The sequence below is a fragment of the Cervus canadensis genome, chromosome 27 (genome assembly GCF_019320065.1).
Source record: "Cervus canadensis isolate Bull #8, Minnesota chromosome 27, ASM1932006v1, whole genome shotgun sequence".
Lineage (NCBI taxonomy): Eukaryota > Metazoa > Chordata > Mammalia > Artiodactyla > Cervidae > Cervus > Cervus canadensis.
This window is the reverse complement of record NC_057412.1, coordinates 16,765,646-16,780,389: the sequence shown is the minus strand read 5'-3', so window position 1 is coordinate 16,780,389 and position 14,744 is coordinate 16,765,646. Positions and strand designations below refer to the sequence as shown.

The 14,744-nt window shown below is 35.3% G+C and overlaps 1 protein-coding gene across 2 annotated transcripts in view; it reads right to left on the bottom strand.

Moving 5' to 3' along the window:
• Positions 1 to 14,744, bottom strand: part of TMPRSS15 (transmembrane serine protease 15) — a 139,735-nt gene that overhangs the window by 78,999 nt on the left and 45,992 nt on the right. For both annotated transcript variants that reach the window (XM_043449057.1, XM_043449059.1), the window contains 3 exons: positions 11,188 to 11,294; positions 3,347 to 3,487; positions 2,507 to 2,656 (listed from right to left, as the gene is read on the bottom strand). In XM_043449057.1, coding sequence (XP_043304992.1) covers positions 2,507 to 2,656; positions 3,347 to 3,487; positions 11,188 to 11,294 — 398 coding nt within the window. The remainder of the gene's footprint in view (positions 1 to 2,506; positions 2,657 to 3,346; positions 3,488 to 11,187; positions 11,295 to 14,744) is intronic.

Here is a 14,744-nt window from a genome sequence, read left to right as displayed (position 1 = left end):
ATCCCCTGGAGAAGGGAAAGGCCACCCACTCCAGTATTCTGGCCTGGAGAATTCCATGGACTCCATGGGTTTGCAAAGAGTCAGACATGACTGAGCAACTTTCACTTTCACTTTACTTTGTAAGATCCATATTACATCTAGATTTGTAGTTAGATCTACTTCTTCTTCATTGATGTGATGATGCTGAAGCCTTTGACCGCATGGATCACAACAAACTGTGGAAAATTCTTAAAATGATGGGAATACCAGACCACCTTACCTATCTCCTGAGATACCTGTGTGCAGGTCAAGAAGCAACAGTTAGACAGGACATGGAACAACAGATTGGTTCAAAATTGGGAAAGGAGTATGACAAGGCTGTATATCGTCACCTTGCTTATTTAACGTATATGCAGAGTAAATCACTGAAATGCTGGGCTGGATGAGTCACAAGCTGAAATCAGACTTCTGGGAGGAATATTAATAACCTCAGATAGGCAGACAATATCACTCTAATGGCAGAAAGTGAAGAGGAACTTACAAACTTCTTGATGAGGGTTAAAGAGGAAAGTGAAAAAGCTGTCTTAAAGCTCAACATCCAAAAAGCTATTAATAAGATCATGGCATCCATTTCCATCACTTCATGGCAAATAGCAGGAACAAAAGTGGAAGCAGTGACAGATTTTATTGTCTTGCATTTCAAACTCACTGAGAACAGTGACTACAGTCATGAAATTAAAAGACACTTGCTCCTTGGAAGGAAAGCTGTGACAAACCGTGACAGCATATTAAGAAGTAGAGACATAAGTTTGCCAACAAAGTCCATCTAGTCAAAGCTATGGTTTTTTGCATCATGTATGGATGTGAGAGTTGGACGACAAAGAAAGCTGAGCACCAAAACATTGATGCTTTTAAATTGTAGTGATGGAGGACTCTTCAGAGTCTCCTGGACTGAAAGGAGATCAAACCAGTCGATCCTAAAGGAAATCAACCCTGAATATTCATCAGAAAGACTGATGCTGAAGTTGAAGTTCCAATACTTTGGTCACCGGATATGAAGAGCTGATTCATTGGAAAAAGACCCTGATGCTGGGAAAAAATAAAGGCAAAAGGAGAAGGGGGTGACAGAGGATGAGATGGTTAGATAGCAACTCAATGGACGTGAATCTCAGCAAACTCTGGGAGACAATGGACAGGGAAGGCTGGTGTGCTGCAGACCATGGGGTCTAAAGGAGTCAGACACAACTTAGTGACTGAACAACAATAACAAATATTATGAATACATGCATCCAAGGTGTATGTGGTTGGTCTTTTCACTACAAGTGCCTTATCCCCTAATAATCCCCAATAATTTCTGGTCTGAGTCAAATTTTATCATCTTAATGTTTCCACCTGAAATCCAGTTCTAATATCTCACTTACGTGACAAATATACTTATAAAACATCACCTTTCCCTTCAGTTCAGTTCAGTTCAGTCATTCAGTCGTGTCTGACTCTTTGCGTCCCCATGGACTGCAGCACACCAGGCCTCCCTGTCCATCACCAACTCCCGGAGTTTACTCAGACTCATGTCCATTGAGTTGATGATGCCATCCGACCATCTCATCCTCTAGGACCATGCTTTAGAATCAGATCTTCCGTAGTTTTTCTCTTATGGTCTGAATGGTGGTCTCCCTCCTGCCCCCAATATGCTGAAACCCTAAACCCCAATGTGATGAGAGTGGAGATGGGTCTTTTGGAGGGTAATCACTTCATGAAGGTGGAGCCCTCATGATGGTATAAGTGATCTTGTAAGAAGAGACAGGAGAGATCTCTCTCTTACGTTCTCTCTCTCTGCTACGTGAGAATACAGTAAGAAGGCTCGTGTCTGTGGACCAAAAGGAGGGCTCTCATCAGAACCACACCATGCTGACACCCTGACCTCAGACTTCCTGTCTTCAGAATTGTGAAAAATAAATATTAAGAATACCAATCTGTAGAATTCAGTTATTGCAGCCTGAACAGTCTAAGAAGGCTTATCAGAAGTAAACCTGCCTCTTTATCTGTATTTCAGGGTGGTATGATACTGATCTATTGAAAAGTCTTAAAAAACTAATTTCAGCAAAGCTGCAAGACACAAGGTCAATATCCAAAATCAACTGGATTTCTATACACTAGCAGTGAACAGTGAGAAAATGAAATTAAGGCCTAGAAGACCAAAGTTCAGAAAAGTTAATTACCTCCCACAAGTCCACTTAGTTAATAATAAGTGGCAAATCTATGGCAACAACCCGAGTCTCTTTGTCTCTAATGGCCTCTGTTCTTTTCAACATTTCATGAATATATAAGGTAAAAAATATATTTCTTGAAATACTTTTACTTGCCTATTTGATACCATTTTCAGTTAAATTCATTTTATTAGTCCATGATCAAAAAATAAAAAAAAACCTGAAGGAAAAAAGGTCTTGCATTTAATACTGCTCAATTTGAACTGTGGAACAAGATGCCACACTTTTTTACTGGTTTCTGAATTAAATATGAATTATACCTGACTCATTGCCAAAAGTGTGGTCAAAAGTTGGTCCAGTAGATGGAGGGAAGGTGCTTCCCTGAGTCCTTTCCCATTCATTGTCATCATTTAGATCCTGGATCCAGAAACAGAAGCCATCTTCAAAATTACAGTTGATTTTCTCATAATCTGTAAATTAAAAATTTGCTTCAAATTGAGTCAACAATGTGACCAATTATAATATATTGAATTGAATATGATATATACTCATACAGTTTATAATCAAGTGGCATGCACAGAAACATTTTTTTAAATTAATGCTCTCTGTTTAATTTGATTTAGTTAAAAAAAAAAACAAAACAGCTTTTATTGCCAACAGTGTTAATATGTTTCTTATGCCCCATTAGGACTTTAGCCAAGACAAGCCCTTTGTTCTTATTGTTCTTTAAATTTTATAGCTTACCTCTGTTGACTTACCTGCATAAACTTTGTTCCCATTTTTTTTCTCCCTCTATCTATTTACTAAATTTAATACTCTGGTCAAAACTGAATTGATGTGGAACATTCTCAGAATTAATTTTATGCTAATTTTTAATCTTTGAATACTTGCAGTATATAAAAGTTTAATTTAATTTTTCTATTGATTTATATTTTTTAATTGGTTATTTCATTGTTTTGAAGGATGTGATTTTCTAATTTCTCATTTCTTTCCAAGTATCAAGTGGAGAAAGGTATACATATGAGATACTCATTGAAGAACTTGCACAATGAAACAGATAATGATCCTTTTCTAAAATATTAGGTTCTGTTGCTTTTAAAATTCCATTATAGCATTAAAGCACCTGAAGATTCAAAGACTAAGGAATAAACAGTACTTACTATTAAGATCTTTGCTGTTAAATGTAGTGTATGTTACTTTGAAGCCGATATAATCACTTTCATCAGAGCCTATAAGAAATGTGGCAGTAACTTGATTGGAAAAAATCCTAATTATGCCAGGATTATTTGACCAGAGAGAAGCTACAAAAAAAAAAAAAAAAAGAAAAAAAGAATGTTTTATGTACATATGTATCTATTCATTTATCTATTGATGTGTTCATCATTCATCTATCCATTCATCATTCTACTGATCTATCAATCTTTTTATCTGATCCTAAGGTTAACTGAAAGCATTAGTCCTAAAGTTAATTTATTTGAAATAAAGTGTCCCTTGCTCTATTATAATAATGTTTCAAATTAGAAGTACATAAGTTAAAAAGTTGTGAAACAAAAAATGACTTTAACACTATCAGTATTTCCCATGCTATACTAACAGGGGCTAAGCATCAAAATAATAGAAATAAGGGTATCTGTCTCTTTATTTACATAACTGTAGGACCTCAAAACAATCCTAGGCAATTTAAGTATTGCTTCTACAGAATTTTATTTATTTATTTTTCATTTATTTTTATTAGTTGGAGGCTAATTACTTTACAGTATTGTAGTGGTTTTTGCCATACATTGACGTGAATCAGCCATGGATTTACATGTGTTCCCCATCCCGATTCCCCCTCCCACCTCCCTCCCCATCCCATCCCTCTGGGTCTTCCCAGAGCAACAGCCCTGAATTTTATATTGATCTTGTGTGCTGTGCTTAGTCGCTCAGTCGTGTCCAACTCTTTGCAAGCCCATGGACTGTAGCCCGCCATGCTTCTCTATCCATGGGATTCTCCAGGCAAGAATACTGGAGTGGGTTGCCATGCCCTCCTCCAGGGGATCTTCCCAACTCAGGGATCGAATCCAGGTCTGCTGCATTGCAGGCAGATTCTTTACGGTCTGAGCCACCAGGGAAGCCCATATTGATCTAGTCACTTTTCTATCTTAATTCTAGCTATAAAAGATATTATCTTTCTAAATCTTTGATTCTCACGAATTTATATAGTGCTTGAGAAATAAGTACTCACATGACGATTTTTTTAAAAGCATTGTTATACTTTCTTTTTATAAAAATTTGTTTTAAGCACATACATTCTCAAAGGGGGTGATATTGCCTCTTAGATGGTAAAAAATTATAAATGGTAAAATTTTTCTCAGGGGCAGAATAAAAATTGTTAGATTTTATAATTCTTAAAAAATTATAAATGGTAAAATTTTTATCAGAAGCAGAGGAAAAATTCTTAGATATTCCTACAGTACAGGTATAGATAATATCTGAAATATTAAAATTTCATGGGTAAGCAGCTAGGGGGAAAATGTCTAAAAAGTTTCTTAGAGTAATGAAATAGGGTAGGAAACAGTAGCTTAAATTTTTGTGTGACAGTTTGAACTGGGTATAAGATTCAAGTTTATGAAAATTATTATGCTTGCAAATTGAAGACAAAGCATCACTGTTACTTATTGAGTTCCAAAAAAAATGCTTTCAAAACTACTGAAAAATTCTGTGCTTATTGTGTAGAAATTAGTGAAAAATGTGATACCTGCATGGCAATTTCAGTAAAATCTAATGGAAAGAAAGCCATGGATAACCGTTCACTTATATCTTACTCTTTTTCCCAATAAAGTTGTATGTCATTCTTTCAATATTTTCTCATGAAGAATTACATTGGTTATTTGGATTCCTTCTACTAGCACATGTAACTGTGTAGTCTAAATGGTTGGGCTTCTCTGGTAGCTCAGATGGTAATGAATCTGCCTGCAATGTGGGAGACTGGGGTTCAATCCCTTAGTAGGGAAGATCCTCTGGAGAAGGGAATGGCAACCCACTCCAGTATTCTCACCTGGAGAATTCCATGGGCAGAGGGGCCTGATGGTCTACAGGCCATGGGGTTGCAAAGAGCTGGACATGATTGAGCGGCTAACACACACACAATCCAATGGTTCCCATATTGAAACTTTTTGTAGTCCATAAATGTCTAGTTGCTTAAAGGATGTTATTATTTAAGAAATTTTGCTTCAAACCTATCTGCCTATCTTTCTTGCTTTTTGTTCTATAACAATATAGTTTTTGGGGAAAATGACTTCTGGTAGGATCTGACTGTGGCTATTGGTTCAATAGGGACTTGCCTAGTGGCTCAGTAGTAAAGAATCTGCCTGCCAATGCAATAGGCATGGGTTTGATCCCTGGGTCAGGAAGTTACCCTTAGAAGAAAATGGCAGCACACTCCAATATTCTTGCCTGGGAAATCCCATGGACAGAGTAGCCTGGCAGGCTAATGTCCATGGGGTTGCAAAGAGTTGGACATGACTGAGTGACTAATACACACACACCACAATGTGATTATTTTTGTCATAGGACAAGCTGACAATTCAAGATGAGCCTCAAGAAGATGCATTATGTTTATTACATATCTTCAGCTATACTGTGCCCATTTTTGTGTGATTCAGTTTTAAAAACATGATCTTAAACTATAACCTCCAATACTAAGGATATGATAATAACAGTCCTTCGGTCTAACAGTCCTTTGGGAATGGAATAATAGCTAAGCATTTATGATATAAAGAAAAGAGTAATGAATACATACACAGAAAAAATGAATTTCTGAGGGTGGCAACTTGAAATTGCTTTAAGCATTCTCATACAGGCTGTTATTGTTGTCTTTCTTTGCAGATTCATAAATATATATATATATATATGTATTTTTGAATAAAATATTAATAGAATATTTATCACCTTCTATATGATGATATAGGGACTGGAATTTCATTATGGGGACTGGAATGTAAAAGTAGGAAGTCAAGAAACACCTGGAGTAACAGGCAAATTTGGCCTTGGAGTACAGAATGAAGCAGGGCAAAGGCTAACAGAGTTTTGCCAAGAGAACGCACTGGTCATAGCAAGCACCCTCTTCCAACAACACAAGAGAAGACTCTACGCATGGACATCACCAGATGGTCAACACCAAAATCCGCTTGATTATATTCTTTAGCCAAAGACGGAGAAACTCTATACAGTCAGCAGAATCAAGACTGGGAGCTGACTGTGGCTCAGATCATGAACTCTTTATTGCCAAATTCAGAATTAAATTGAAGAAAGTAGGGAAAACCACTAGACCATTCAGGTATAACCTAAATCAAATCCCTTATGACTATACAGTGGAAGTGGAAAATAGGTTTAAGGGACTAGATCTGATAGACAGAGTGCCAGATGAACTATGGGCGGGGAGGTTCCTGACATTGTACAGGAGATATGGATCAAGACCATCCCCAAGAAAAAGAAATGCAAAAAAGCAAAATGGCTGTCTGAGGAGGTCTTACAAATAGCTGTGAAAAGAAGAGAAGCAAAAACCAAAGGAGAAAAGGAAAGATATACCTATTTGAATGCAGAGTTCGAAAGAATAGCAGGGAGAGATAAGAGAGCCTTCCTCAAGGAAATAGAGGAAAACAACAGAATGGGAAAACTAGAGATCTCTTCAAGAAAATTGGAGATACCAAGGGAACATTTCATGCAAAGATAGGCTCAATAAAGGACAGAAATGGTATGGACCTAACAGAAGGAGAAGATATTAAGAAGAGGTGGCAAGAATACACAGAAAAACTGTACAAAAAAGATCTTCATGACCCAGATGATCAGGATGGAGTGATCACTCACCTAGAGCCAGACATCCTGGAATGTGAAGTCAAGTGGACCTTAGGAAGCATCACTATGAACAAAACTAGTGGAGGTGATGGAATTCCCGTTGAGCTATTTCAAATCTTGAATGATGATGCTGTGAAAGTGCTGCACTCAATATGCCAGCAAATTTGGAAAACTCAGCAGTGGCCACAGGACTGGAAAAGGTCAGTTTTCATTCCAATCCCAAAGAAAAGCAATGCCAAAGAATGCTCAAACTCCCACACAATTGCACTCATCTCACACGCTAGTAAATTAATGCTCAAAATTCTTCATCCCAGGCTTCAACAATAAGTGAACTGTGAGTTTCCAGATGTTCAAGCTGGTTTTAGAAAAGGTAGAAGATCCAGAGATCAAACTGCCAATATCAGTGCTGGAGCACTGAGAAAGCAACAGAGTTGCAGAAAAACATCTATTTCTGCTTTATTGACTATGCCAAAGGCTTTGTGTGGATCAAAACAAACTGGAAAATTTTGAAAGAGATGGGAATATCAGACCACCTGACTTGCCTCTTGAGAAACCTGTATGCAGGTCAGGAAGCAACAGTTAGAACTGGACATGGACCAATAGACTGGTTCCAAATAGGAAAAGGAGTACTTCAAGGCTGTATATTGTCACCCTGCTTATTTAACTTATATGCAGAGTGCATCATGAGAAACGCTGGGCTGGATGAAGCACAAGCTTCAATCAAGATTGCTGGGAGAAATATCAATAACCTCATATATGCAGATGACACCACCCTTATGGCAGAAAGTGAAGAAGAACTAAATAGCCTCTTGATGAAAGTGGAAGAGGAGAGTGAAAAAAGTTGGCTTAAAGCTCAACATTCAGAAAACTAAGATCATGGCATCTGGTTGCATCACTTCATGGCAAAAAATGGGAAAACAGTAGAAACAGTGACAGACTTTATATATTTCGGCTCCAAAATCACTGCAGATGGTGATTGCAGCCATGAAATTAAAAGATGCATTCTCCTTGAAAGGAAAGTTATGACCAACCTAGACAGCATATTAAAAAGCAGAGGCATTACTTTGCCAACAAAGGTCTGTCTAGTCAAGGCTATTGTTTTTCCAGTAGTCATGTATGGATGTGAGAGTTGGACTATAAAGAGCTGAGCACTGAAGATGCTTTTGAACTGTGGTGTTGGAGAAGACTCTTGAGAGTCCCTTGGACTGCAAGGAGATCCAACAAGTCCATCCTAAAGGAGATTCAGTCCTGGGTGTTCATTGGAAGGACTGATGTTGAAGCTGAAATCCAATACTTTGGCCACCTCATGCAAAGAACTGACTCATTGCCAAAGACACTGATGCTGGGAAAGATTGAAGGTGGGAGGAGAAGGGGGAAATAGAGGATGAGAGGTTTGGATGGCATCACCGACTCAATGGACATGAGTTTGAGTAAACTCTGGAAGTTGGTGATAGACAGGGGGGCCTGACGTCCTGCAGTTCATGGGGTTTCAAAGAGTCGGACATGACTGAGCGACTGAACTGAACCATTTCAATACCCAGCACTGATAACAATTAACACTAATGAATTGAATATAGCACCTTTATAACAACAACTTAAATAAAACATTTTTGAAGTATCCTGCTAACTTATTCTAATTTACCCTGATTCCCATAGTTACTTGGAAATAAGTATTTCCAAATACTTCCTACTGTTCTCTATATCGTCTGTCTTTATGAAATACCCATCTTCCTCTGAAACTTTTCACAAGAGAACTTTTACATCATGACTTTATATAAAAATGACTGAAAAATACCTTTAAAATTTGTTTATACTGACATATTCCTAATCAATTATTCAATAGCTATTTTATGGTGCTGGAAACTTGTATTTTTTTATAATTTCTTTCCATAATCTGATTTTCATTGATTTAATTAAACTGTTTACTTCCATGTGATAAAGGTAATTATCTTTATTCTGAATTGCCATTTAATAAAAGTACATTTGTGCATATCTCTCACAGAAAGAAACTTACTGAAATGTTTAGAAAACAGATAAAAGTATCAGCATATATAAAAAACAAAATACCTTTAAAACTATAAGAAATGTTATAGATCTCCATTGATTTACTACTATAATACCATAGTATATTAGCCTGTTGATTGATTTAAATCAACAAATACTAAGCTTTTACAATATATCAGGCATGTGCTAGAATCTAGGGGTAAGATAGTTTTACCTATCTTTAAAAGAGGTATTATTTTAAAATTTAAAAAGTAATTTTAGTAACAATGCCATTTCTCATATTTTTAAAGTTAAATTAATATATTTAATTTTAAAAACTTTTAAATATTTTCATATTTCATAAAGACCCTAAAAACTAAACAACTACTTATTTATTATAATTTAAATTAGTTTTCAGGCAAACTGTAGCTGAAGAGAAGAGAGCATGAGGGTAATTTCACCTACTACTTTGGGCCAGTTAACCTCTATGAATTTAGTTTTTATCATCCATAAAGTAAAGATTGTAACAACACCTACATAATATGGTTTAGAGGAGCATTTTTTTGAGTTAAGGTAATGATCACACTACTTTGAATATTTCAAGTGATCAATGTATGCTAAATTTTATTATTAACATCACATTAGCCCTTGGAGAAACTTATATGAGCTGGCTTATTTGTCCAGCTATGTAAATATTTATGTTGACATAATTTGAATGAACTTGATTTATTAACTACAGAAATAAGTAGATTATGAAATGACTGGCCCATTTATTCAAGCCAAATGTGACTTACCATGAGTTCATCTGTTTTATGTATACTCATTATTATATTTGTACTTGGAGCTTTTAAAGCACAATGAACTAATGCACTGTGTTAAGTCAAGAGTATTTGGATCTGATTTATATCTCCAACACTAACTACCTTTGTGGTCTTGTGGTCATTTAACTTCTTGGACATCACTTTCCTCTCCTGTAATGAATATTTTGCAGATTTATTAAAAATGTTAAATAAGATATCCACATAGAGCACTCAGTATGTTGAGTGCCATACTGAAAGCACCCAATAAAAAATATGTGTTATTATCATATGGTCAAATATTTCTCAGATCAATAAGTCAATCAAAGCATGCATTAGATAGGATCTATTTTTCATTACTCATAATTGCAATTTAAAATCCAAAATTATATATATATATACACAGCTCAGCTGTACCAGTGGCTCAGTGGTAAAGAATCCACCTGCGATGCAGGAGCTGCAGGAAACACAGATCCAATCCCTGAGTCAGGAAGATCCCCTGGAGGAGGGCATGGAAACCCACTCCAGCATTCTTGCCTGGAGAATTCCATGGACGGAGAAGCCTGGCGGGCCACAGTCCATAGGATCGTAAAGAGTCAGACACGACTGAAATGACTTGGCACTCACGAATATATGCAGCTATTATTTAAACTTTAATAAGAGATACCACTTGTAACCTCATCTTAGCTCTGCACTTGATTATTTCTCAAAAGTGTGAGGAAAACTAGTTATTCCTGGATTTCACTGCCACATTCATCCTTATTTTATTTCCTCCTTCATTCCTATTTTATTTTCACTCCTTTATTTTTGACTACCATGAATAGGTCTATGCATTTGGGGACCAGATGGTATAAAGTGGGGTAGCCACACATGTATTATTCATGATTTCCCTGCCTTTTCTCAGCTCCCGCTGGTGTCTATGTCCACAATGACAAATAGTTGCACAATAACAATACCATCCACACCACCCATTTAAAGAGCTAACATCCTGATCTAGTCAGTGTGTTATCCATTTTACTAGTAATGGTCCTGCAAGAGCCTGAGAAGCAGAGTGCATATTAAAAAGAGAAAAAAAAAATCAAATGTTGAAGAAAAATAGTCATTTTTAGGGTTTGTTTGAAATTTGCTTAATGAGGAGTAACAAAGGGTAGAGTTAAATTCCACATGAAGAGGATCATGTGAATCAGTGTCTCTTTTATTACTAAGAAGATTGATTACACAGAGCACTAAATTATTAATTTTTATAATGAAGGTCAGTTTTCCCTTTTAGAAACAAAGTACAAATTCATATTCAGCTCAAAATCAAAGCGAAAGCACAACATTACTCCATAAATTTTGTACATATTTTTGTTTTGATAAAGGACTGTATATTTGTTTTAACTTACCTCTTAAAATCTTGCTTGAACCCATTCCTTCATAAATATTTAAAACATCTGCATAATATGTATTAAAATAATCGAAGTTCAGTTGAATGGAAAGTCCTTGGTTTACACTAAATTAAAAGCAAAAAAAAAAATTATTACACATTTAACAGTTGGGGCAACTCAATGCATTCTCAAATTTGAATGTATTATTCCAATTGTGATAAAAATATGTAACTTGAGATGGACACTCAACAAATATTTAAATGTAAAGAATGGTACTTGTAACACAATATTGTACCTCAGCTCTCTGGAACTCTTTTAATTTGTATGACTGAAACTCTGCAGCCATTGATCAGTAACTGCCCACGGTTTCCATTGTCCTACTTTTTGTCTCTGCTTTTGAATGCTTTAGATACTTCATGTATGTGAAATCATGCAAGATTTGTCCTCTTGTGACTGGTTTATTTCACTTAGTATAATGTCCTTAAGGTGCGACCATGTTTTCACAGGTTTTTCTTCTGCTGTGAAGATAGGATTTCCCTCTTTTAATGACTGAATAGTATTCCACTGTAGATATAGTGAAACCATAGTTTCTTTATCCATTTATCTGTCAATAAACATTTAGGCTGTTTCTACCTCTTGGCTATTGTGAATAATGCTACAATGAACATGGGAGTGTGTATCTTTTAGAGATCTTGATTTCAATTCTTTTGAATAAATACTCAAAGAAATCAGATTGCTAGATCATATAGTAGTTATATTTTTATGTCTTTAGGGAAATTTCATACTGCTTTCTATAATGACTATACCATTTTGCATTCCAATTAACAGCACACAAGTGTTCCAGTTTTTCCACATCCTCACCAGTATTTACAATGTTCTGATCTTTTTTTGATAATGACTGTTATTATTTGGATTTGCATTTCCATGATGATTATTGATGTTGAGCAATGCCTGTTGGCCATTAGTATGTCTTTTTTAAAAAAGAAATATCTATTGAGACCTTTGCCAAATGTTTATTTAGTTTATTTTGTTATTGAGCTTTGAAGGAGTTCCTTATATATTTTGGATATTAACTCCTTATTAGAAAATGATTTGCAAATATTTTCTTTCATTCCTTAGGTTGCCTTTTCATGCTACTGTTTCATTTACTGTATGGAGGGTTTTTAATGAGATATACCCCCACTTGTTGATTTTTGCTTTGTTGCCTGTGCTTTTGTTTACAAATTCAGGAAATCATTGTGAAGACCAAAGCTATGCAGTTTTCCTTCCATATTCTCTTCTATGAGATTTATAATTTCAGGTCTTATGTTTAAACCTTTAATTAATTTTGAGTTGGTTTTGTGTATGGTTGTAAGATAAAGGCAAATTTTGTTCTGCATCAGAATATCTAGTTTTACCAACACCGTTTGTTGAAGAGACAACTGTTTCCCCATTGTGTAGTTTTGCCATCCTTGTTAAAGATGATTTGATCATATATGTGTGGGTTATTTCTGTCCTCTCTATTCTTCTTCATTGGTCTATATGTCTGTTTTTATGCTGGAACTATACTTACTGATTACCGTAGTTTTGTAATATAGTTTGAAATCAAGACATGTGAGGCTTAGTTCTCTTTCTCAAAATTTTTTTAGCTATTTTGGGTCTTTTGTGATTCAATGTGACTTTTAGGATTCTTTTTTCCAATTTATTTTTTTAAAGTCATTGGGACTTTGATAGGGATTGTGATAAACTTGTAGATCATTTTCAGTAGTATGGATATTATATTATGTTACTATATTTTAATGACATTATCTTCCAATTCATAAATGTGAGATGCCTTTCCATTTATTTGTCTTTAAATTACGTCAGCCATGTTTAATTATTTTCACTGTTTAAACTTTTACCTCCTTGATTAAGTTTATTTAAAAGTATTATACTTTATTCTTTTCACTGCTATTGCAAATAGGATTATTTTCTTGATTTTCTTTTTGCATGATTAGTATGTAGAAACACAAGTGATCTTTCTATGTGAATTTTTGTATCCTGTCACTTTTCTTAATTATTTTATTATTCTTAACATTTTCTCTCTCTCTCTCTCTCTTTTTTTGGTGAAATTTATGGTTTTCTATATATAAGATCTTGTCCTCTGTGAACAGATGTTTTTACATCTTCCTTTCTTATTTGGATACACTGCATATTTTTTTCTTGCTTAATTGTTCTGCCTAGAACTTCCAGTACTATGTTGAATAAAAGTGGTGAGAGGGGGCATCCTTGTTTTATTCCTGATCTTAGAGGAAAAGTCTTTACTTTTTCATCAATTAGTATGATATCAATCTGGGCTTTTTCTTATACGGCCTTTATTCTATTTAGGTAGTTTTCTTCTATTCTTAGTTTGTTGAGTGTTTATTTTTCTTTTTATGAAAGACTACTGAATTTTGTCAAGAGCTTTATCTGCATCTATTGAGAATATCCTGTGATTTTTGTCTTTCAATCTGTTAATAATGGTGTATCACACTGACTGATTTTTATATATTGAAACATCCGTGCATTCCAGAGATGAACCTCACTTGGTGATGGTGTATGATTCTTTTAATTTGTCATTGCATGTGGTTTGCTATTATTTTGCTTAAGGATTTTTGAATTTATGTTAATATTTGTCAGGGGTCTTGGACTGGAGTTTTCTTTTCTTCAGGTGACTTTCTATGGCTTTGGTATCTGTAAACACTCCTTGTTTTTTAAGTTATGGAAGAATTTGAGAAAGATTAGTATTAACTCATCTTTAAATATTTGGTAGAATTCACCAGTAAAAGCATTGTGTTGCAGTACTTTGTTGGGTGTTCTTTGGTTACTGATTCAATTTTCTTAATAGTAATTGGTCTGCCAAGATCTTTGTATTTCTTAATGATTCAATCCAAGTAGATCAAATGGTTCTAGGAATTTATCCCTTTCTTCTAGGTTAACCCACTTTGCACTGCTTTTTCTCTATTCCCATAGGGTTTGTTATTATTATTATTTTTCTGCTTGTTTTCATTTGCTTCAAGATATTATCTAATTTCCTTTTTGATTTTCTGAGATCCATTGACTATTCCAAAGCAATTAGAGGCTCACAATACCAAAGAAGGGCAATGCCAAAGAATGCTCAAACTACTGCACAACTGCACTCATTTCACATGCTAGCAAGGTCATGCTCAAAATCCGCCAAGGCAGGCTTCAATAGTAAGTGAACCGAGAACTTCCAGATATACAGACTGGATTTAGAAAAGGCAAAGGAATCAGAGATCAAATTGTCAACATCTGTTGGATCACAGAAAACACAAGAGAATTAAAAAAAAAAATCTATTTTTGCTTCATTGACTATGCTAAGCCTTTTTCTGTGTGGCTCACAACAAACTGTGGGAAATTCTTGAAGAGATGGGAATGCCAGACCACTTGACCTGCCTCCTGAGAAACCTGTATGTAGGTCAAGAAGCAACAGTTAGAACTGAACATGGGTCAACAGACTGGTTTCAAATTGGGAAAGGAGTGTCAAGTCTGTATATTATCACCCTGTTTATTTAACGTATATGCAGAGTACATCATGTGAAATGCCAGGCTAGATA